General features: G+C 35.9%; 2 protein-coding genes across 3 annotated transcripts; both read right to left on the reverse strand.

Moving 5' to 3' along the window:
• Positions 1-2,899: 2,899 nt before the first annotated feature.
• LOC111882108 (uncharacterized) lies at positions 2,900-12,223 on the reverse strand. Of its 2 annotated transcripts, none has more exons than XM_023878475.3 (19): positions 11,842-12,223; positions 10,926-11,310; positions 10,734-10,850; positions 10,575-10,657; positions 10,362-10,508; positions 10,084-10,232; positions 9,868-9,998; positions 9,664-9,786; positions 9,519-9,592; positions 8,846-9,430; positions 8,660-8,771; positions 8,417-8,554; positions 8,020-8,331; positions 7,644-7,914; positions 5,019-7,543; positions 4,742-4,933; positions 4,421-4,659; positions 3,469-4,349; positions 2,900-3,315 (listed from the first exon to the last, which is right to left on the reverse strand). In XM_023878475.3, the coding sequence occupies exons 1-19, from the start codon at positions 11,967-11,969 to the stop codon at positions 3,311-3,313; spliced, it is 6,597 nt and encodes a 2,198-aa protein (XP_023734243.1). In that variant the 5' UTR covers positions 11,970-12,223; the 3' UTR covers positions 2,900-3,310. The 2 variants fall into 2 exon arrangements, with proteins under 2 accessions (XP_023734243.1, XP_023734242.1); XM_023878474.3 differs by having other exon boundaries at positions 5,019-7,546; positions 11,842-12,221.
• Positions 12,224-18,200: 5,977 nt separating this feature from the next.
• On the reverse strand, positions 18,201-24,500 carry LOC111882107 (transportin MOS14). The gene is made up of 27 exons (XM_023878473.3): positions 24,121-24,500; positions 23,522-23,599; positions 23,318-23,380; positions 23,178-23,225; positions 22,941-23,087; positions 22,712-22,843; positions 22,547-22,587; positions 22,365-22,456; positions 22,136-22,263; positions 21,955-22,030; positions 21,757-21,877; positions 21,581-21,680; positions 21,415-21,496; positions 21,163-21,245; positions 20,941-21,060; positions 20,818-20,869; positions 20,588-20,743; positions 20,378-20,501; positions 20,219-20,300; positions 20,037-20,125; positions 19,882-19,956; positions 19,695-19,749; positions 19,477-19,596; positions 19,302-19,394; positions 19,062-19,207; positions 18,803-18,980; positions 18,201-18,723 (listed from the first exon to the last, which is right to left on the reverse strand). Exons 1-27 carry the CDS (start codon positions 24,241-24,243, stop codon positions 18,442-18,444), a joined length of 2,886 nt encoding a protein of 961 aa, XP_023734241.1. The 5' UTR covers positions 24,244-24,500; the 3' UTR covers positions 18,201-18,441.
• Between the last annotated feature and the right edge of the window lie 960 nt (positions 24,501-25,460).

A 25,460-nucleotide genomic window follows, 5' to 3' on the forward strand; every position in this document is an offset into this window, starting at 1 on the left:
TATTCTCTTTTATATATATATATATATATATATATATATATATATATATATATATATATATATATATATATATATATATATATATATATATAGATAGATAGATAGATAGAGAGAGAGAGAGATAGGTTAATTTGAGACCATATGAGATGTAAGGACTCGACCTAGTCACTTATTTTAAAGATTAAAAAAAATATTTTTAAAATGCAAAATAAATGAAATTTTTTGAAATTTTTTTTAAATATTATTTTTGTCATTTAATTTATCAAAAAATTAAAAAAAATGCCGTTTTTTTTAATATACATGAAATATTCTAATAGATTATTAGATTATAAATATTAAAACAAAACTGTTTAGAATATTCAAATATTCTATTAAAATATAAATATTCAAACAATTTTAATATAATATTAAAATATTATAACAATTCTAATAGATAATAGAATATTTTAACACATCTAACAATTGTAGTAGAATATTTGTGATTTTAAATTAAAATATAAATGGCATGATTCGAACACGGTCCGGTTGGCAGTTAAAATGGCACTTTAACCAACTAAACTACACAGCTCTGATGAATTTATTTGAAAACATTAGTATATAATTATATATTAATTAGTTAATTTCGCTTAAAATCGGACCCAATTTTTTCCTAGACCATGTGTAGTCGCACACCCTTCACTCCCTCAGGACCGGTCTTGTTTATATGTTTATATATAATAGATATGTAGGACGGTTGCTAGTTTAGAGAAGCCTAAAGATAAACTAAAGACCAAGCAAGCCAAAAAGAAAAAAGAAAGGTGTGATAGTGTACAATGTCCATGAACTAGTTTATGGTTTCAAGGTAAACAGGCCTCAATCTATTTTAGTCGTATTTTCCATGGATTAGATTATGTTTTCAAGGTAAACAAACTTATATTAGGGGTTCATTAAAATGTTGATCGGTTGGTCAATGTTTGTCATTATATAACTTTATTTATTTGGATATGGGAGACGTTTTGCAGCATACTTGTTGAGTTTGTTGGATTGCATAAAGAGGTCATCCTATAGGTCCTATGGCAGCATAGGGTGGTCCGTATTAATTGTGAGTCACATTTGTCATCGTTCATACATATGAGATACTTTCGATATAATTTAACTAACTTTTTTTTATAATACCAAAGTGCTTCTAGCCCAGCGGTATTTGGTCTTCCTGAAGGTTGAGGTTCAAGTCTCGTCGTAAAAGATATGCTGGACGATTTCGTGTATATTAGATATGAATTGGCTTTTATGAGAGTAAGACCAAGGATGATATTCAATGGGTGATAATAATTATCCCGATATATTTGTTGAATGTTGATGGTGATACATTTGTTGATCAGTCGAGGAGACAATATATTAAATGTATAACTCTTTATTATATTGTTATAAGTCACTTTATGATGTTAGTTTTTTGGCATCCACCTAGGATGAATAAGGAATATGAAAAAAATAAATAAATAAATAAATAAGAAGAGGTGTCATGTATGAGAATGCATATAAAAAGGTTGTGATTTATGAAGATGCCAAAAGAAAACCCTTAAATAATTAATAATTTTATTATATTGGCATACAAGGTGGATTGAATGAGAAAGAAGAGAGTAAAGAGGATCACGAGGGGGACGTAGAAAAATAAGTAAAGAAGGTATTTTGTTTAAGAAATATTTAATTTTTTTAGCAATCAATCATTTTACTTTATTTTTATTTAGGATGGATCCGTTGTCGATAAGGGCCTACGTACATGACACCAAAAATTATGAATCAAACTAAAGCGTGATAGACGCCTCGTAGGCAGTAGCCTATTTAAAATCACGCTTTATGATCCATGCATTGTGGTATGAAAAAATATTTGCTCCGAACAATAAAAGGGATGCAACAACCCTTTCTTTTGTATATATATTTGAATATGGGGTTGGCTAAAAAGACACCTCATTTTATCATATGGGGTAACTTTGGGTCGGTTTTTGGATGATCCATAACTCTCTTGTTTCACGTGGTTGGCTAGAAACTCGTGTAAATAATCTTATAAGTATTAAACTGGAAGATATAATAAAATGCATCGATGTTTGTTAAAATGTTCCCCTTTGTCAAATGTCAACAACATATAACTATGTGGAGCCTTTTACCTACTAAATACTCAACTTCCCGGCTAAAGGTGGGCAGTTATTCCCATCCATTTTATGGATTAGTTTGTATGTTGTAAATTTAATGCCATTTGTAAATAGGTCCAAGCCCTCATATGTAGATTTGTAGGTCTATATTCATATTCATAAAAGCTATTATAATATTCATATCATTGTGTAGGCATTATTTCCCTTAAACAGTAACAATAGTCGCCATTGTGTGTATTGTTTCCTTCAATGGTAACAGTAATCATTGGCTGTATGGAGCTGACTACATGGACTTTAAAAGTTTACAAGAGTTCGATTTTAGAAGTCATAAATGGGAAAATCTTGAAAAAGGTTACTAGTTCTATAGCCAACAACAATTAGTTCTTAAAGTTATGCATTATTGGACATGGACAAAAATTGGACATGTGAATTTGAATATTCAACTTGCCGAAGGCATGCCTCAGCAAGTTAACGGAAAAGATTGTGGGATTTTTTTTTTTCCAAATTGGCATAAGATATCCATTTTTCAGCTGGTTTTATTTGTTTTTAACATCATTATTCTTTTTTTTAGATCTCTACTACCATAACTCTTCCATAATTCACCTGTCAACTTTCTGGTTAACCACCATCACCATGCACGTGTCGGTGGCCCAAATTTCCCAGTTCTTAGTTATAATTAACATTTAACAAATAACGATTAAATAGTCTGCTTTCTGACACCACTTTGTTTTGTTTATTACAAGTGTAGCCAATGCAAGTGGAAACCATAAAAATGACAAACTTTCTGCCCATTACGTAATCAATGATTCATCTATCATAAATCTTAGTAGACTACTCACTCTTTACAAAATAAACATGTTTGAATGCAAATTGACTTGCTCAAGACAGAACGAAAAGAATAAACAAACAAGATAGTGGTGAAGGCTAGTGGGCCTCCCTCTCCACACCCCTCCAATCATTGATAAAAACAGATTTGCTAATCCATCGCCATCAATCCACATAATAAATCTCCCAAAACAACCACAACTAACTGTCAACAGCTTTTGCCTCTTTCTTTGGAACAAACTTTCTTTCCCAAAAGTCAAAATTCCAAAATATATAACATGCCAAAAAAAGGATTACCTTTACAAAATTGGGATCCACCCTAATTACATAATTCCAAACGAAACCTGCTTTCTTTAACTTTAACCTAAACAAGAACAACATAAACCAGCGGCACACTGTCAGTATTTTCAACATTTACCCTAAATTCAAAATATAATGGTAATAAAAAGTGGACTTGATGCAAAAAAACATAAAACGACAGGGACCAAATTCGTAATTTAAGAAAAGAGAACAAGACCTTTTCTTGTCTTGGTGGGTTTAATGACAGGTGGAGTAGACCTTCTATCTGATTGGGGGACCGTTTTCATGGGCTTGGGCTTCTTTGTGGTGGTGGATATGAAGCCTGATGGAAGAAGAGCTTCTACAGCTTCCCTTTGGTGTTTCCTTTTAGAAACAGCCTCAACACTAACACGCTTTTTTTCTACTTCACTACACCCTCCTCTACTTTTTTTATCCACACCCATATTTCCACCTTTTTCACGTGTCACTCCATCTTCATCATTGCGTTTCTTTTCTGCTGATGATGATGAATCATATTGTTTTTTTGCTTTTTTCTTTTCTTTATCTACACCTAAACTGAAATTACCATCATTACTAAACCTTTTCCTCTGTTCATCATGTCTGTTAGCCTTCTTCCCATTTTTAGTAACCTGTCTCGAAACATCATGTTTACTATCTGGAACATAATTGCTACTACTCTTTAGTGAGTTAAACACAGAAACATACGGTTTTTTAACTGATAAAACCAAATTTCTCTCATGAGCATCGTTAACAAGTGCACCCCAGTTTTTATTTGTCTGTAACGTTCTCACGTTTCCCAAAATCCATAACGAGTGTTTTGCCCTAGTCAAAGCTACATTCATTCGTCTGACATCAGCAACAAACCCGATGCTTTTCGAGTTTGTTTCCTTTGTTCCGGAAGGTGGGCCTGCTGCCCTAACTGTTGATACTACAAGTATGTCCACCTCACGCCCTTGAAAACCATCAACAGTGTTGAGTTCCATTTCTTCCATTATTTCAGACCCAAATGCATTCAAAAAACGTGTGCGTAAAAGTGAAAGCTGAGATCTATAAGGTGTTATGATCCCAATCCTTCCTCCAACAAACTCCAATGGATAACTGTCAAAACCAACAAAAACTTTAAAACTATTTATTGATGAAGAGCAAAATTTACCCAAAGAAAAATATACCTTCTCCTGAAAAACCTTAAAAGTTCAACTGCAGCATCAGCTTCACACTCATTGTAAAGAGACCCAGAGTTTTTACCATGAAGCTCTTGTCCATCTACAACATCAAAGAATAAATAAGGCCCGAGACCTTTTGTTTTGTGAAATGGTTTTTCTTTGGTGGACATTTCATCTCCATTCAGTAAGTTGCCATCGTAAAAATGCAAAGAAGGAAACCGACATATCTCCGGATGCATCCTATACTGTAACAAGTAAAAACTAATAATTAGTAAATTCTAAAAAAAACTTACAGTGGAAGCAAAGTTTATATATATACAAGTCTACCTGCTTTGTAAGCATAGTAACAGGGTGTCCAGCTTTTTGTAAGCGTTCAAACATACTACATTGATACCGATATTTACTTGCAACATCAGAGAGAACAGTTGCAGGTAGTTGCTTTGGATCACCAACCATAATACTCTTGCTACCCTTTGATTTCAACAGCTGAAGTGGAATCAAAGTAGCAGGTTCCAAAGCCTGACAAGAACAATATAATCTTGAGTCAAGTCAAACCAGGTCAAACAAAATAAAAAAAGGAAAGAAAATCAAAATAGGAACGTACTTGAGCGGCTTCATCGATTACAACAGCATCAAACAATGAAGATTCAGATGAAGTGCTGAACTTATGAGTTGACATGGATTCAGAGCACACCGAATAAAGATCTCCACCACATCCACTCAATGTTGTTATCACAATTTCAGCTTCTTTTAGTATCGATTTACGCAATTTAAGTTTTAAAGCTTTTGTTTTTTCGTAAGATTTCTTCTCACGTGACTGAGCAGCAGCGAGATCGATGTAGACTGATTTCTTTTCACTGTATAGTGATCTTAATTTCACCCCAATTTCCACATCAGACATTTCCTTCACGTCCACGTCATCATCTCCTTCAAGAACTTGTTTTGAGTCGGGGTTTCCATTGCTTAAGTTAGCCCGTTTGGCTTCAAGAAACTTAATCCGATCAACCAACTTTTCTAGCTTCAAACGAAGAGCATTAGAAGAATGAGAATCCGCATCATCACTTTTCACATCACCTCCAGCATTACTCTCCTCAGTCAAACGTTGGTCAACGAGGGTGTCGATGAAGAAAGGAAGAGAATTTTGATGAACTGTTTTTGAGTTCCCAACCCTAACAAGATACGGCTTGTACATTGTTCCATCACTTGCGTATAATCCATGACATGAAATTCTTGACACGAGTTCATCAACAGCAGCATTTGATTGTGCACAAATCAGAACTCTACCTCCTCCACCATTAGTAGGTCTGGAGTTTTTATCCTCTACATCCTTCAGTTGTTTGGCCAAGGCTGCATCCTGCCAGGCCCGTGCAATCGCAACAGATTGACTCATTTGCCCTTTAGGTCTTGAAACATTTACACCACTTTCAGTTCTTGTTCCAGTGTTGTTGACTTTGGTCAACGAAAGCAAAGCACTGACAATGGCTACAATTGTACGTGTTTTTCCAGTACCTGGAGGACCTTGTATAAGAGATAGATCATGAACATCATCACTTTTCAACCCTACAGATCTTGTGACACTGCTTATGGCTTGAAGTTGAGAGTCGTTAAATGATGATTCTAGAACTTTCTGTAAAGGTGGGGAGAGCTTGCTCAAATTTGTTCTTGATTTAACGACATTAGGCTGGTTGTTAGGGTTTAAGATGGTGGAAATGAGAGGAATACTGTGTATTGATGAAAGTGCTTGAAATTCTCTAAGTTGTGAAGTGATACTCATGATGCGATGAATGTACCACTTGCTTCTTTCCATTAAGAGCTTTTTAGCACGATTTAGACGCGAAGATCCGGTTTGAAGATAGAATTTGATCATTAAAATGCTTGATCTTCTTTTATAATCTTTCTCGCATCTTTCCACCTTTCCAACCATGTGGACATCATTAGAGGATTTTTGAAAAGGATGTCTGGTAAACAATACAAGGTCGTTTTCGACACAGCTTCTAGAACCTTCTAGATCTTTGTCATCATGGACACAACGAACAACATGAAAGTCATCGACTCTTTCAACAGACATCACGGAGAGACTTCCACATGACATCTCATCTGAAGAAGTCAACTCCGTGAACGAACTGTGTAGCTGTGCTTTTAACTCTTCCAACACCAAAGGACGGAAAACTGCCACGTAATCATCTGGAGATTGGAAAGAAACAGGAACCTCTTTTAGTTTCCCTGTTTGATTCTTTTCTACAGTTGACGAAACTAACCCTACTGTAGCAAAATAATCCATCTCTAATATAGGTCTGAACCAATCGTCTAGTCTTAGAGGTTTAAACCTCTGTTGTCCAACACGCATTCTATTTTGGGAAGCTCGGTTTTCAAATGGCATGTTTAGTTGGATGACCTGGCGTTTTGGGCCACTTAATTTTGCAAGGTGTGATTGATGATGCCTTGCGGATTTTAATGCAAATTCCCATGGATCATCTTTAGCATCAAATACCAACTCCTTGATTGCTCTATTGTCACTTTTTGGTGGAATCTTTTTGATACCTTGGTTAACCCTTGTTTCATCAGATACATTCTTCAAACTTGATGCACGCTGATATGGAACTGAATTTTCCATTTTAGAAGTAAGATTTTCTGAAGATGATTTTGTCAAACAAGGTTTTTTCTGCACATCAGATGATTTTCCTTTACTTGTGCCTTGTACAGACTTCTCTATAGAAATAGAAGATGATCTTACTCTTTCCACATCCACATTATTCTCAGCCTCCACCTGTGTTGTTGAAGTTGGAACCTTAAAAGAAATATTCTTAGCTGCATTAAGTTGTGAAGCTTTTTCAGCAGTTTTTGAGCCCATAGCTTCTTCTACATCTAATGATGAATGACTTGAAACACTCACAGTGTCGATGGAATCTTTTACATCGATCTCGTCATCTGAAAGAATTATCACACTTTCTCTCTCTGTTTTGGCACTAAAATCTGAATCCAAAATCTCCAGATCTAAAGCTTCGACTTTTTCAGAGGATGAATTCCTTCTATTCAACAATGTGGAATTGAAGTTTGTTTCCCCATATGCATTCTTCAATGAAACGGAAAGGCATGATATCTGACTGGTTAATTCATCAACCGGAATGTCTTCTGCAAGCAAAATGTAAAACATGAACTTGAATTTGTTAACGCAAAAACTAATAGCAAAACATAAAAATTAGAAAAGAATATATCAATGGAAACATACCAGATTGAATAAGTTTCTCAATGGCCATGATATCAGATGTTTTATCATTACATGACTCCTTAAGTAGATCAAGTAAAGAAAGCACTGCTTGTTTCCAATACCGAATTACAACAGCAAGTGTAGACTTTCCCCAATACATCAAATCATGAAGCCATTTATATCCAACTGATTTTGATACCAAAATGTCTGGATCTCCAGGTATTCTGTTCATAGATTGCTGGAGCCTTTGGAGAATGACAGGTAAGCATTCAAGTATTCTGACACATGTCATCTGAAACAACAGTAAAAAAAAATGTTGAACTCCATTGGTCATGCACTCATGCTATGAATACAAATGAAATTACTGAAGGAATTCAGAAAGATAGCTTAATCATACCTGGGAGATCTTGTAGTCAATGAATGTCTTCCCTTCAGACAAACATATGCAAAAAGATGGCCAAGCAACTTCTGATAATAAGCAACCAAACTTTTTCCAATGTTCAGAATTGAACTTTGACAGGTTTCCATCAATACTAGCATCCATGGATTCAAATGTAGGCTGCTGTAAAAACCCCCCTTGAGATGAAAACTTTAAATTACTATTACCATCACTTTTGCCAGATTGTACCCCTTCTGTAAGTATCTTGCATAGTACAAAAAAGAAATGATGCAGACTTTGAAATCTTTGTAGCACCGAATCCAACAGAAGCTGAAAAGAACACCAAAACAAAAGACAATTCACAAATTTGAGTGACATGTTCAAATAATTAAATGACTAATAGAAAGAACAATACCAATTCGCGAGCATGTCTGAGCCCTAGAAATACAGCTGATATTGAAGCTGAACATGAACACAAAAACTGCAAACAGGAAAGAAGGCCACGTGTGTTTGAAACCTGTTCAAGAATACGCCTACCAACTTGTCTTGCATTCTGCAAAAAGAAAATGATAAAATTCTCAAAACCAATTCATATAATAATATTACATAATTAATGACTTTGAAGGGAAGTATTTAGTATTTAGTATTTAGTATTTACATCATCAGGATCAACAAGCAAAAGGATTAAGCTTTCAGCCATCCTTGGTTCCCAACTCCATTGCTTTTGAAGCTCACCTTGCTCCATTCTTGTAATAAAATAGGATGTAAACCTGATTAACATTATCCAACATTTCATTATAATACAGTATTTAAACAAAGATTTAGGAAATGCAAAAAAAGTAACCTTCTGAATGTTCTGATTAATGGGATGCACATTGTTGAGACTTTGACTGAATTTTTTGACTCTTTTCCATCCCCACCATCATCAGAACCAGATGGTGCTTTCCACCCAAATAGACATGATACTTCAGGTGCACGTGTAGTTAACCAATTTCCAACTGGAAGTGCCATGTCAGCAATAGTTTCAGGTTCAACCATTGAAAAACGAGATAAACCCCATAAAACTGCTTTAGAAAATGATATTGGTAGAATCATGGGATCAATTTCGACTAAAACATCAAACCATAGCATTGGAATGCACATCCATCCCCCGTATTCTGATGATGTAGTTTGACTCTGTTGACTAAATCCATTCCAACAACTGGTGTCCTTTTCTTCAGTATCATCTGCAAATAACCCTTCATTCTCATCTTCATCTTTGAAGTCAATGATATTCCTATCAACAGTTTTGTGTATTTGACAGTGTAGAATTGAAGACACTAATGCAGATGCATCAGAGACTATGATAGTTTGGATCAAATCCAAAGCAGGTTGCCTTAGAGAACTGTAGAGTGATGAATCCTTGAGAGATGCCAATAGAGAAGGACCCCTGTCCCATAAACATTATCAAATACAAAGTAGTAATGATTTTAGTTTTACAATTACTGTGTGAAGAAATAAGACAGAGAATTCCATACCACATGTGTGCACATTCAAAAGGTGGACAAGAAGGATTCATCTTGTAGCCTCGGTGGATAATGAGAAGAGCTATCTGTGAACAAAATTTTGGAATCAAAGATCACACATGAGAGTTATCAATTATAGAGTGTTCAAATAAGACACCTGGCAGGCTTTTTTTCTCATTAGATTGCTGAAGTTGCTACTAACAGTGACTTGATGTAGAAGAAAGTAGAGAAAATGTCTGCGTTGTTTTTTGTGTTCTTCATCTTGCAAAGCTTCAAGAGACTGCATAAACAGGCTATAAGATCATAAAGTATCATCATATAATTTTCAAAGTAAATAATGTACAAAAACAGAAAAGCATGCCTGAAGAAAAGGTGGGAAAAGATCAAATATTTCCTTGTGGCTCTTTTCATCTTTAGTATGAAAACACTGACCAAGTAGTGTGTCACGCATTACACTTGGTGACAATGTTGCCCTTAACCAAAGTTTACATCCTTGAAACACAAAAACACTACTTTAGAAGACATTAACTAGCAAATGAGCATGCAAATAGGCAATAAAAAAACAAGGAAAACATACCAAGCATATCGAAAAGTAGTCTAAGGCAATTGATTGCATAAGAAAATTCAAGGGAATCATCACAGATATGGTTAAGCACAATATTCAGAAAGCTCGGATGACGCTCCAAAATCCCTTCTTCAAATGCGTGAGGGTCCAAAAACCCAAGCCTTCATAACAAGCAAATGAGTTAAGACTTAAGAGTTAAGACATAGTCATAGAAATACATTCGCATCAAGAATGTTATTAACAAAAGGAGAAGGGGATAGTTTCAAAAATAGGTAAAAACCCCTCCCTACAGTGCCTTGATTCCAAGCCATACAGTTATTCGATCCAGCTGCATCCTTGGCCTTGAGCTCTCAGAGTTAACAGGAATGGCTTCTGTTTCTAGAAATGAGATGCATTTCTTGAGTAAAGGCTGCAGAGGTTCCAAATCTGCTGCATTCCTGTGAGAAAATATAAGATTTAAACAAACTTTGTGAATCTAACAAGAAGCAAAAAAGAAATGATACCTCAATTTGCCCATGTATCCAGCTAAACGAAAACCTATAGAGCGACACCTCCTAGTTTTGAGGAAAAGTAAGGCATAAACTCCCTACATAAATCATTGAAAAGCAACTGTTATGAGTCAAAAAGGGTAAGTAAGAAACTGTATATTGTTGAAGGTCTACCGGGTATTGTTGATGACCAGCCAAAGTAAGTTCATGAGAATCATCAACTGCTTCAATGAATGTTTGAAACTCATTGACCAAAGATTGATCATCCAACAAGACAGGAAACATCAACACCTATAACACAATAATAAATATTAATATTAATATAAACTGCTGCTGATATTTGATAGACACATTTGATTAGGTTACCTCATACATGACAGTGATAACTTTTGCACTGTCTTTCACAGCATCATATTTCCCGCTTCCTATTCTTGTGTTCATCTCTTTCAATTGATTAGTCACCCTTTCTTCATCAAGCCTGCATAGAACATCAAGAAGAGGCCCAATTGAGCTCAACTCATACTCCATGGCATACGTGTCCTTGGCTTGATGATGCTGACAGATGCATTGCATGCAATCTTGTAATTCTTCAGAAATTCTTTTCCACAGAAGCTTGAGAGGAGAATCCTGCCGATCATCTTTAAAGTAATTGTAGAATGTTTCTAGAAGTGGCCCCATTATATCCCAGTTGCCACACCAAATATGATTGTCTTTAGAAAGATATATCAAGAAGTTGAATGCATCCGAGAACCTGAATATAGAGCAACAAAAAGATATTGCGTTCTTCATAAGTAAATCTGTAGATAGTAAGTACTTAATTAGCGTTCAAAAGATGGATTGAAGCAATTAAAAGGAACATTAAAGCAGCAGCATATAAACAATTTCATTATCTGTTCTTCCATTAAGAAAAACATTGATCATTTTTACAAACTACGTATAGAAATGAGATATGATGGAAATGTACAGAGGAGTAAGGTAATGTTATTGCAATGATGATGCAAAAGCTGGTAAATGTCAAAACTCAAAAGCCAGCCCCAAACAGTTTATTTATCAGTAACCCTTATATTGATTGTACATGGACATATCCTTATTCGTATTGATCATTAACAAGTAATCAGCCTATCAAGCATATTGGAAGGGGGCAATTGCTTGCCTGCTATAGAGTGATCAAGAACACAAAAACAGAATAGTCAACAAATTTGATAGATTGGAGACTATATGTGAGTATTAAAATCGCAATAGAATAAAACTATTGGCGGTAATTTATTTTAGAAGAAAGCACCATATTTCTTTGAGATGTTGGATGTGACGTTGTTTTGAGTGATCGAATACGTTTTCTTCATCGTCTTCTTCTTCAATGGTCCTCCATCGGTCCAAAAGCTCTCTTCTCGTGACAATTTTCTTCGTCATTTTTCAAGTGTAATAATTAAGAGTACTAATCTACAAGCATTTAACCCTAGTTCAATGTATTATGTTATGAGAAATGAAACAAAACTAGCGAGCCCTGTGGTCTGTGGAACCCAAGGGGAAGAGGCCAAAACCCTGGAAGAGCAGAAGTGGCCAAGAAGGCAAATACGAAGTCGGAGGTTGTTTATATATCTTCGTTTTCCGCTCAACATTCCCTAAACAAGCGTAGACCGGTTTACTGCTTTGGAGTGTCGAACCAGCCAATCTCTTTCCCGGTCGAACCGCGGGTTCCATGAGGAGGTAGTGACTTTTTCTTAATTTTGAAAGAAAAAATGTTTTTACAAAAAAAAAAATTCCTATTTAGTATTTAGCCCATTAAGGTAGTGGGCCTGAGGACCCCTCCCTCCTTATTGTATATATTTTGTATTATTATCAATGATCCTCATTAGATATCTAGAATATGACGTAAAGCTTGTAAGATGTAATATAAAATATGTAACTTTCAATAGTATAGAGGGCTATATTGTAAATATGTTTGTCGTCTTGCAATCATATGATAGCAATTCAATTATGTAAACGGCTCTCTTGAGCCTATAAATAGGGCATTTGCCCGTATGGAATAAACAAGATATGTTTGAGTGTTTTAAGACTTGAGTTGAATCTCAAAGATAAGTTTCCTTGAGGGTTAAAAAAGATAAGTTTGAGGATCACAACAAAGAAAACGAGATCATTAGACGTCGTCCGGGAGGTGATCCCAGAACGAGGCTCCAACGGTCAAGTTAGCGAGTTCCTTTGAGGTGAAGTCTATGATGGAAAGAAAGAGATTGGGATTCAAGAGTCAATCCCTTCTCTTAGGGGAGAAGCGACCTTTTTATACTCGTAGTCAGGGTAACAGATCCCCGACAGTATCTTCTACTTTTTCAGGTGTAACAACCCAAAGTTTGGAAAGTCAAGAAAAGAAAGAAGACCTCAATTTTAAGGAGAGACTCGGCGAGTCCAAGGAGGGACTCGGCGAGTCCGAGCGGGATCCGGGTTGAGGTGTTAGCGACCGACTCGGCGAGTCGGCCAAGGAGACTCGGCGAGTTGGGTCTGAACGAGGAAAACCCTAAATCCGGGACTTGGAGCCTATTTAAGCGTCTCATTCTCTTTCTTAGGGTTCCTTTAGTGCCTCTTTACCCCCCAGAACATCAACCCTAGCCGCCATATCCGTTTTTGAGCTAGATCTTGCATCAAAGAGAGCACTATAAGCGTGGAGAAGGAAGAAAAGCCTTGGAAGAGCAAGAAGGGACTATAGATCCGAGAGTGAGAAGACATTTCAGATCATTTGGAGGTAATAAGCTGTTGATTGGACTCCCTTTGCATCTAGATCTATTCTTATGTGTGAGTTTTGGTCATTATTGGTATGTTTTGTAACCAATTCGGGTTGGAGGTTCAGATCTGGGGTTGCTACCTCAGATCCATGTTGGTTTTGGTCTTGAATCCCCTAAAGTATCAGCCCTTGGTATGTTGAGGAAGCATGTTTGCCATAAACCCTAGTTTAGTGTGTTTTGAGCATAGATCTCTCAATCTACACGTAAAGTTTGCCACTTTACGTGGGGAATAGGCCCTAGAAGTATGGATCTATGAGTTGGAAGTTCTGTTTGGCTCGAAAAGCCACTGCATGGATTGAGGACTGGATAGACTCGGCGAGTCCTTCGAGTGGACTCGGCGAGTAGCTTGAAGATGAGGAGGAACTCGACGAGTAGGATGAACAGCTCGTCGAGTCGGTTGAAGTTAGGCATGGACTCGGCGAGTTGGATGAACAACTCGACGAGTTGGTTGAAGATTGTCTTGGACTCGGCGAGTCTGTTCTTGGACTCGACAAGTCAGATCGCGAAACCCTAAACCCTTTTGAGTTGAGACTCGAATCAGTGAGTCGGGTGGTGACTCAGCGAGTTGGGCAGGACAGGACTTGGAACTAGTTGGACTCGGCGAGTCATGGACTGACTCGGCGAGTCGGGTCGCGAATAAGAAAGTCCCTGAGCTTATGAACTCGGCGAGTCTTTAGGAAGACTCGGCGAGTAGGGTTGACCTGGAAGGTTGACTTTGACCAGAGTTGACTTAATTGACTGTCAGACTAAGTGTCATATGTATATTGATAGCTCAGAGAGCTAGAGGAGCAGCGGTTCAGGGGATTGTCGAGTAGCAGCCAGAGGTTTATCAGCAGGGCTCAGCAGTTCAGGTGAGTTTCCCTTCAGTAGGAACGGGTCTACGGCCGCAATGCCGGCCCGTTTAATTATCAGTAGTCCCGGACTTTGGGTCTGATACAGTAGCTATAGTGCTTGATGTCTTTGTGATTCAAGCATGTTTGTGTTATGTGTTCCGGACTATGTTCCGATGCAGTATGCAGTTTATGTGTTTATAATAGTTGTTATGTTTTATGCTATGCCATGATCAGTCAGTTCCGGACTTCGGTCCGATGCAGTTAGTTCCGGACTTTGGTTCGATGCAGTTAGTTCCGGACTTCGGTCCGATGCAGTTAGTTCCGGACTTCGGTCCGATGCAGTTAGTTCCGGACTTTGGTTCGATGCAGTTAGTTCCGGACTTCGGTCCGATGCAGTCAGTTCCGGACTCTGGTCCGATGCAGGGGACAAGGTCCCAGTCAGTTCCGGACTTCGGTCCGATGCAGCTAGTTCCAGACTTCGGTCTGATGCAGTGGGCAAGGCCCAGTATGTGCTTATGTGTATTGTATGGTATGTGGTAGTTTGGGGGAGCTCACTAAGCTTCGTGCTTACAATTTTAGTTTTGGTTTCAGGTACTTCCGCTAGCAGAGGGAAGAGCTCGGGATGATGGCATCGCACACACCACAGCTTCAGCTTTTAGCCTGGGAGTTGATTTAGTTTTTGATTTTTATATGGCATGGATATGATACAGTTTCCGCGCAGTGTTGTTTTTATTATGTTTGGGATACATCACTTATGGTTTTTATGATATGACACTCAGATTATGGTTTTGGTTATATTAAAAAAATGAAATTTTTGGGTCGTATTTTTGGGTCGTTACATCAGGCATGGTTGGACGAGGCGGCATTTGATTGGTAGATCGTGCCCCGCGGGTTGATGTCTGTTATTGGTGCAGAACGGGCAGTTGACATATCAAGGAGCAATACACCTGCGACTCTGGAGTAATTGTACTCCTTTGTCTTATTTGGAATGGGAGTTTCTCTCCTAGAAGGAGGCCAATCTCGAGGCCAGATTACCAACGCTAATACGCAGAGGCTTATGGACTATGGCCCGCTCCCGGCTCTTATCAAGTAATGAGCTTTTGTTGGGTCGTTACTGAGTTGACAACTCCGTTATCCTTTGACGTTTCTTCCGGTGATATACGCCAACAAATACATAGTCATATGTAGTCGAGGGTCAGATAGACATTCGAACAGATGATCCTACCCGAGAGCAATAAATCAAACAGGAACCATGAAATAAGGCTTTAGACCAAGAATTCTCAAGTTATCTAATTTAAACTACATACCACCCCTAAGGTATCCACTTAATGATCAACCAATACTATCATTACCTTAACCATTCATGACACCTAACAATATCATACACTCAACAAACAAGACCCTACCAACTTATCATAGCATGACACCTAGTGTCCTATGTTGCACATACATGACAAGGAGTTATCCTAACCAACTAGCATACACGTACTCTAACAATACCATTATCCTAACATACAAAGGATATATAATGTCATACATGGCATAGTGAGAAAACTTGTCTGAATCGCAAAATCGTAGAAACATAACTACACTCTCAATTCCTCGCACTAATCAAACCTGCGAACCGACTATCACCAAGTAAAGACCAAACCAAATTCAACAACCCAAATCCTTCAAGTTTGACCCAAGGTCAAACTGGTCAAAATTCAACGGTCAACAAAAGTGAACAATCAACCAGGTCAACGACCACCAGAGATGAGATTTAAAACCGGAAAACCGTACATGAACTAGAACTAGTATAACTGGAATATGTTAAACCGGTACATGTTTGGGTATAGAAAATAGCCTTATCTGGGTTTCGAATATTTCGGGTATAGGTCCAAGGGGTCAGGGTATTCTGGGTTTTAGAACCTCATTTCCCATCGACTACTCAATAAAAAAACCTCATCTCCCATCAACTAACAGAGCTACTAAAAAAAACTTTTCTTTTCTCTTTGTGATCGACGTCGACATGCTCATAATCATTTTTTTCGTTTTTCCCATTTGTTACCAACTGACATCATTAAACACTTGAAAAACTAAGACAATAATTCTTGAACTTAAATTATTTACACCAGTCGACACTTTTTTTGTTTGCGTACATATCATTTTAAGCAAGAAGGCTCGCTAATTAAAAAATATCGCTATCCAATCATAGCTTTTAATTTTGTTTCCTCAGATGCACATAATGAAAGTGGTTTGTGTTCTTTATAATGACTATATATATGGATATGAAAAACAATAATATCTAAAACACTAGCAAATTAAGACTTCAAAGTTTTCTCTCAATATATTAATCATGCAATAACTATAGATACAAAGATTTCCATAACCAAATGCATGTTTATACTTGAATGTCTTGCATTCTTGTTCCATGCTCAATAAAATAGAATGTTTTATATTCTCGGGTTTTCGGGTCCATCTGGGTCTAAAACCTGAAACCGGTTCCAATTATCAATTTCTGGTTCCAACCGGTTTCATACCCACTTTAAACAGTTTGATACCCAGAGCCGAACCTGAACCGGTTTATTATACTGGTGTGGTTATCGGGTCTTATAATTCGTCAATTTCGGTTTTCGGGTTTTCTAGGTCCGAGTCCAAACGGGTCAGGTTTGAACCCACTTTCATCCCTAACGGTCACCACGTCATGGCGAGTCCTTGGCCACGTCGTGACCAAGTCCATCCAAAACAATCATGTTGCAGGGCATCACCATTCCTTGGTCGCGTCGTGGTTTCGATCACAAGTCATCTTCTTTATTAAGAGCTTAATCCTTATATATCAAAGATCATAACTTCAGATCTAGTTGTTCTTAATGACTTAATGGATAAAGTTTCCAACTTTATCCAATAAGACATCACTACAAAGCAATATCTTAAACCCTAAGTCCAAAAAGCTCTCTAAAGGATAAGTATTTATGCATGGGATCAAGAACACCAAAGCATGGATCTTTTTATCACTTAGAAGTCCATTGACCACAAAAGTGTCACATTAAGCTCTAGAGTTCCTCAAACTCCAAGATCATCCATGAAAGGGTCCAAAACCAACCAAAAGAGCATACACTTGGATCTAAAAAGAACAAAGGTCAATGTACAAGCTTTATAACTCAAAAGACACATAAATCTGAAGGAGATGATGGATCTAAGCTAGCTCATTGCTTCCACGCACCAATGTGGAGTCCCTTATTCCTCAAGGTTCACCAAATCCAAAGAATAAGCTCTAAATCTAAGCAAACAATCTCACAACCATGGATGGAGGCCGCCGAAGAGAATGACCTAAACCTGGACCAATGTGGAGTCCCTACTTCCTCAAGGTTCACCAATGCCAAAGAATAAGCTCCAAAACTAAGCAAACAAGCTCACAACCATGGATGGAGGCTGAAGAGAATGATCTAAACTTGGATTTAATGCCTTTAAATATAGAAGAAACCCTAAACTTCATAAGCTTGGGCTACAACAACCACCACGCCATGGTTACTTCTTCACCACGTAATAGTCACCAACCAGACACAATTCTCATTTAAGTGACATGGTTATGCCGTGGCCAACAACCTGCCACATCGTGGCATAATGTTTTTCCCAAAACCTTATCTTTGGAATCCTTAAGTTTTTAATCGATCGAATCAGTAAAACGGGCGTTACATGATAACCAACTAAATAAAGCAAAATCGGATAAAGGTTTAAATGAAAAAGTCAGTGCAAATGTAAGGCATTAATGGACATATAAAACAACCTACGGTAAAACCAACAAGAAATTGCAAACTTAGGGCTTTCATGGCTTTTGCCCTTAGTCCAAACCCAAACTAAAAAGGTAATATATTTTTTTTACCAATACCAACAATATTCTTGCACTTTCCACCTATAAAACCTTTGAGTCATAGCGACAAGTTTCATCATCAATGATGATAAATCATACAAAAGAATGCCTTGAAGCATAATCTCAACAACTATTGACATAACTTTAAGAACAAAAACATTGAAATAAACACCAAAACGATTCAAATTTCCATGACATTCTCAAAAGATATATGGATTGATTTTTCATACAAAGAAAATTGCAAGCGATAACACCTCAACCAAAATTTCAGGGAAAACAATTCCAACAAACCTTTTTTCCTGCATATCTTAATCACAACTTACAACAATTATACATCACACCCCCAATCCAATCCCTATAACCCATAAAATTTAGGCACAAAAAATGACCTTTTTCCCAATTCCCATGATATCTGTATCCTATGATGACACATAAGCCAGATTCAACTCAAGTGGCCTCAAAGCTTCTTGAACAATCTCTTGCACTGTGCGATTCCGTCTGCAAACCTCAGACAACTCTTCAATCGGAATCGTCAATCCCTTGATGTCAACACCCGATGCAGCATCAGACAAAGCCTGCACAAATCTTGACTTTTCCATATCTGTTGCAGCAGAAACCGGAATCAAACACACACTCTCTTTAGCCCACTCCAAAGCTTTTGACCCATATGCCCTCGATAACGCCAGCAGAGCATATGCCACCTGTCACAAACCAAACCAAGGGCATTAATGGTAATATTAATATCCCTTGAAGGGTTAATCAAAATAAATAGTGTCTTACAGTTTCCAATCTTGAACTTGGGAGGGCCCCGGTTGCAGCAGCAACCAAGATTCTTGTAATGCTGGCACCTCGTGGGACAATCACATTGTCCCTCATGGGAACAAATTGTTGCCCTTGACTTGATTTTCCAAGGTCAAATATGTCCGATAAGAAGCTTAGTATAGAATTTGATGCCTCCCTGAAAAAATATTGTAAATATTGAAAGTTTAAAGTTGTAATAGAAGGAAATGAAAGGTGGTTGGTGTTTTTTGTATTTAACCTGTGTTGAACTGTGATTCCGATCATGGAGCATTCCACCAATGATGGGAATACAGGAGATGGAAACAGCAAATGAGGGCAATAGCGAATGCATCTTGAAGCCAACAAGAAACAATCATCGGCTATATCTGGTCTGGATGTGAAATCCTACACAGATTCAATACTTGTTATTACAAAGTAAAAACAAATATTTAATGAAAAGGAAATTAAAGATTTAATTTTAGAAGAGGAGAAACCGAACCTGAATTTTTGTAAGCAAACAAGCTGTATTGCTAAACAGAGATTCAATCAAAACTTTTAAGTAATCCGCACAAGAAGGATCAGATCCAAATATCTGCATCATAAATAATATGAATGAATCTCAAATAATTTGTTCTTTTCATTGATTGATAAAGGTTGAAACTTTTTTTTTTGACCTTTATAACTTCACTAGAGAGATATAAGAAACAGGGTTGGTGGTGTTGTTTGTATAGCCCTTGTATTTCCTCAAGCATTGCTCCAATTGTCACTCCCATAAACCTCTTGGATGTTCTCACCTTAAAAAAAACAAACATTTAATTTTGCAAATAATTAATTAGCAACACAACAAAAGTATATATAATTTATAAAAAAAACATATAGGCTTTGAGCTTACAGCATGTTTACATGCCCTGCAGAGTGATTCCATTGTCCTCATATCCCAAGCACGACTGCATTATATTTCAGATAAAAAGACTTAGATGCAGAAATAGCAACCTACTTTTATTTATTTATTTATTGGTATACTTTAAAAAATTTACTAAATTATAAATTTATAGCAATGAAATTTTCTTTACACTTACATATCAAAGATGGCTTTGAAAAGTGGCCAAAGTCTTTGAATTGCATCCGCAACAGCTTCCGGATTATTTACATATCTGCACAGAAATTCATTATTTAAAAAAAAAAAAAGATGAACTTTAATCATAAAAGGAATAAAAAAAATTGTTTTTGATACCTAAATATATTTGCAAGCCGATCAATATGAACAGTGATTTCACGAGCAGGTTTTTGACCCAAAACCAGAGGACCCTGATTGATCACTTCCTACTCATCATAGAAAATAATTCAGTAATGGCATAATCGTAATTATCTTTCTTTTCTTTTTATGTTCATTAATTAGCCATTGACTAGTCAAACCTGTAAAGATGCAACTGCAGGTATGCAAAGAGCCTCAAGGGCTTTCTTAGCCTGATCAGGAGGAAGCTCTGTAATAACTATACTGCAATTAAAGATTTATGAGAATTTTTTTTTTTCTTTTCCATTTAAATTAATTAAGATTTTGTATTGTAGTGAGACCTTAAGGCTTCAACCAAATGCAATGAATCTTGAGCTGCAACTTTAAAAGATCCTTCACCAGTCATTGCCCTTTGGTATATCTGGAAAAGACCATCTAAAGATCCACACAGCTTTTTCCCACAATCTAAAAAATAATGATATGAATCTTTTAAATCTTTAATTTAAAACAACATTCCTATAAAATGAAGAAAGATTACAAATTTACAATACCATCACATATGTGTCTGAAAGCCAATGCAGCAGCTGCTGCAGACTCTTCAGACATACTCATGCCACTGACAAGAATATCAATGACTGAGGGCAAAAAAGACAATCCATTTGGTGAAGCATCAATCCACTTAGAATAAGCTCCAACTGTCAAACATACTGGAAAACAAAGGGTTGTTTTATTTTTAAAAATAATGAAATATTAATTTATGAAAAAAGAAAATGTATATAACCTGTTTGAAGTAATAGTGATTGATGAGGAAGTTTCGGAAGCAATGACATAATCTGTTTAAACCAATAAAATTAAAAGGTCAAAGTCAAAGTCAACGGAAGGTCAAAGAAGCTGTAACTTATACCTGAGGCATAACTTCTGCTTCAATGAAGGGGACAAGATCTGATATGGCTCTGATGCAATATAATGCAGCCTCTGAAGGCCTCCAATCCATCATATCACCATTTTGGTGTCCACTTAGAGCCTGAAATTTGTGAAATGAAATGACAGATTTAATGATTTAATATAACTTATGTTTATAAATAATATAACATGATAAAGTTGATAAAATGAAGTAATTATGTACCTCAACAAGCTTCATGTATAGAATTCTAAGTGTGGCTTCACCTCCTAAAACTAATGCTGCATCAATTAAGACATCCGCAACAGCTAGAAATATAATATAGTATGTCAGCACATTACAATAACAAAAATTTAAAAGGGTATTCTTCAAAAGTTCTTTTTTTTCTAAAAAGGCAAAAGTATTATAATAAGTTAGAGTGTATTATAAATGATGATATGGAAAGAAAGAACAAATAATTAGAAGGAAACTAAATACCATATCTTGTCTGTTTGAAATCCTTTTGGTCTTCTTTTGAAAGCTGAGAATAATCCTGAGGATACTGAACTTTGCAACTAACCTGTGAGCAACAAAATATAAATGACATTTATGTCCTTGGTTGTGTAAATGCATCAAAAACAAAGATTTCACTCCAATAACTCACCATGGATACAAGTGATTCATATGATGAACGAAAAACCTGCACACGTCTATTTCTCTCTGCTTCAATTAATGATTCATTGCCAAGTGATAAATAGGATTCTCTGCAAAATAATAACAATTATTGTATCAAATAATTGGTTTTTATAAAATATAAACTAAAAGAACTAAAACACTCACCTCTCTATCAAGCAAATTTGAAGATTGTGCCAAAAGTTAAATGTCATGGAAGCAATATCATATTCTGGATGTGCAGCAACTTCAAGTAATGCATGAACAATCATCATTGATTCATCAGAACCTGTAGAAAAACTAATAGTTTAGAAGTAGAAAATTATTTAATATTTTTTGCAACAAAAAAACTGTGAATTTGCATACCAGTTGCTATTAATTCAACATAGGAATCACCCATATCAGCAAATAATCGAGCAATGGCCTTAACATCTTCCTCATCCTGAAATCAGATGTATCTCTTTTGATTATAAAAGCAGGAAGCTTTTGAAAAGATCCATCAACTTGTGTCTTAAATTGAAACTGAAAAGGGTTTGGAAAAAATTACCTTTGAAGAATCTCTAAGTTGTGGCTTCAGATTCATAACTTGTGGCACAATAACTTGAATTAAGGGCATATGAACAGAAAACCCCTCTATGTTTCTTGCAGATGTGTAATGTATCAATTCAGAAATCACTGCATATAGGCAACAGTGAACAATGATATTTATTACATACTAAATTAATAACTGATCACAATTCACAATAAATAATATATAATATATATTAGTATATTACCATTTACAGCTGCCTCTGAAAGCACATCAGAAGTTAAGCTAGAGAGAGCTGTTAACACCAATGGATGTGTAGCAAGAACAGATGCAGGTATCCTATAAGCAACAAAAAATATCATGTAGTAATTCATTCAATAGCACCAAAGATTTAAAAAAAGAAAAAAGAAAATAGATAAGGAAATATACCTATGTCTTAGTCGAAGCCAAGATGCAAAAGCCTCAAGAGCCTGAATGTTGGAAAGTCATAGAAGAAAGTGGAATATTGAGAAGAAAACTTTATATCTTACAACAAAACAGAATTAATTTGTTATTGCTAAAAAGAAAAAGAAAAAGAAAAAGAAAAAAACTCACCTGTTCTTTTAATTCTGGAATATTTAAACATGCAGTCAAAATCCCAAGAGCAACATCCATGGTAGAGGCAAGTTCATTTTCAAATTTTCTTCGCCTTTCAGGACGTGCAGCTATTTTGTAATTAAAAACTTCCTGTTTTGGAGCATAATAGATTATTTATATACACATTAACAACTCCAAATACCAATTTAATAATAATAATAATAACAATAATGGTGAATTTTAAAACCTCAGGTAAGACTCTGAGTAGCTCTAGGAAACTTGGAACAATATCAGGATTTGAATTCATCTCATCTCTAAGCCAATTCATTATGCCACCATCTCCCCAATCTTCAGCAGGAACTTGAACAGCCAATGCAGCAACAGCAAGACTAATCTATATATAACAAAATCCTTTTCATATTCACAAAATCCATTTGTTTACAACTTAAACACATCTGTTTATCAAACAAGTTTTAAATAGTACCTGAGTTCTAACTTTTGGTGGGCCCTTGTGAAATGTTTTCAACAAGTTCTGCAGTTAAAAGTTAAAACTCCAGCTGTCAAACTCAAACACCAGATTCGATAGATATAAAAGAGTACAAGTGTTTGATGATATTCACTCACATTTAAAGAATCGCGTAGTGAACGAAATGCTTCAGAAGGCAACTCTTCAAAATCTCTTTGCACCTGTTACATGATATGGATTAAAGTAAATAACTATGTCATATGATGTTATTGTTAAGTTAACTGAAACTGATATGTTGTGAAGCACAAAGTTTAAAGAATACCTTGCTTGATTGAAAGGTAAAGAAGGATGAATGAAATTACCTTGCTTCTGAGAGTTTGCGAGCAGAAAATTAGAGTCTCCACATTGCTACTAGCATCGTGAAGCAAATTATCAGACACCTAGAGAAAATTTAACATATGTTAACTTATTTAATTGATCTTTAATAAATACATTAGAATCAGATAAAAACAAATTTTGATAACAGCCCAAGTGGGTGATGTACGCTAATCAATCCTCATTTATTGATAGTATGAGATAGCTGATTCCATAGACATAATTTTTTTTAGCAACAGCATAAAGCTTGCAAGTTACAGATTCTCCTTTATATGGGTTGAATTCCATAAAGATAAGGAATTGCCAAGTTCTAGCACCCATATTTGGTTATGCTGGATGATTTGTCTAGAATCCTAGGCGAATCAAAACCTATTCACAATTAAATCGAGAAACTTGCAAATTAACTACACTTTCACTCCGATGGATGAACAAAACCTACATGATTATTTAGAAAGAGCAAAAACTGATTACCCAATACAATTTACTACCGATTTAGGGAGTTCAAATATCGAACTGATTACGCGGACTATATGAGTACGGATTGAAGTAAAATGATTTGAACTCAATCAGTAGTTAAATAACGAACCTGCCAAGCATCGATTGTCCGTTGGAACTCTTGAAGCCATTGATCGGCTTGAGAGCGAACGGCATCATCTGGGTGATGATAGAGTGCGTTCAATGCTTCTTTGACAATATTTTCGAGGGCCATGAATCGCGAAATCGAGGGTGTGGGCGTTCCAAGAAATTGAAATCCAGATGCAGGGTTTTATTTGTGTATCTTAATAGTAATGATTTGGAGATGTGTATGCGTGTGTAATGTATATTTTTGTGATGATGTTTTGGAGGTTTTTGGCGCCCGTGGGTCGAGCTTTCAAGGGTTCTTGCGATTTGGGGTGGTTCGTATTGGAAGAAATGAGTAATTATCAGCCGTCTGATAGATCTCATCATCTCTGTGTTTCTTTCATTCCGTCTTTGACAATCGGTCAATCGTCAAGTTCAAATTTTCTTACACTTCCGGTCCTTCCCTTTCCATAAGAATTTGGAAAAAAAAAAAAACCAACCTTAAAACTAACCCAAATCCTTAAATAAATGTAAATTGATTTTTTATGACTTTGAGTTATGGTCTTTGTAAATTAATGTTATGATGTATCCCTTTTAATTTGCAGTAAATACAAATAATTATAGATTTGGATTCTATAGTTTTTAACTTGCATTAATTTTTTTAAAAAAAAAAATTGTGTTTTAGTTTTTAATAGAGTAAACTATAAAGTTAGTCCTAGGATTTACATATATGCACTTTTAATATAACTTTTTAATTTTTAACATGATTTATCTTTATGGTTTCCAAAATTTCACACGTTGTTTTTGGAGTTATTATTGTCAATCATTTTTTGTTAAACATTTGTAAAATGACAAAAATACCCTTGTTATCAGGTATTATGACTATTCTATCTTTTAGGGATGATTTTTGAAAAAATAGAAATAAGTCTTATAAGCCCTAGTCCCATCGATCTATTTCTCACATCCTCTTTAATTTACCCCAAAACCCTAATGTACTACTCGTCATCCTTCACTATCATTAGGACCAACTTTTCTGTCACCTACATCGTCAACACGACCACATCTATTTCCAACAATTACGTCTTTCGTATATAGTAAACCAAATGAGCCATAATTCCGATTGTGCTTTGGTATATCATGATATATATTTATTATTTTTTAGCACATATATATATAAACTAAAAAGGATTCATTCCATCTTTTCAAAATCAAATATTTAACTATTTCTTGTTTTTTATAAAGTGTTTTGTTGATATAAGATTCAAAAATACTATCATCAAATGCAAATTTATGTATCATTATTTGAAGCATTCATTGGATGTGAAGGTACGAGGTCATGTATAGCTTTTACACTCCAAACCATAT

The sequence above is a fragment of the Lactuca sativa genome, chromosome 4 (genome assembly GCF_002870075.4).
Source record: "Lactuca sativa cultivar Salinas chromosome 4, Lsat_Salinas_v11, whole genome shotgun sequence".
NCBI lineage: Eukaryota > Viridiplantae > Streptophyta > Magnoliopsida > Asterales > Asteraceae > Lactuca > Lactuca sativa.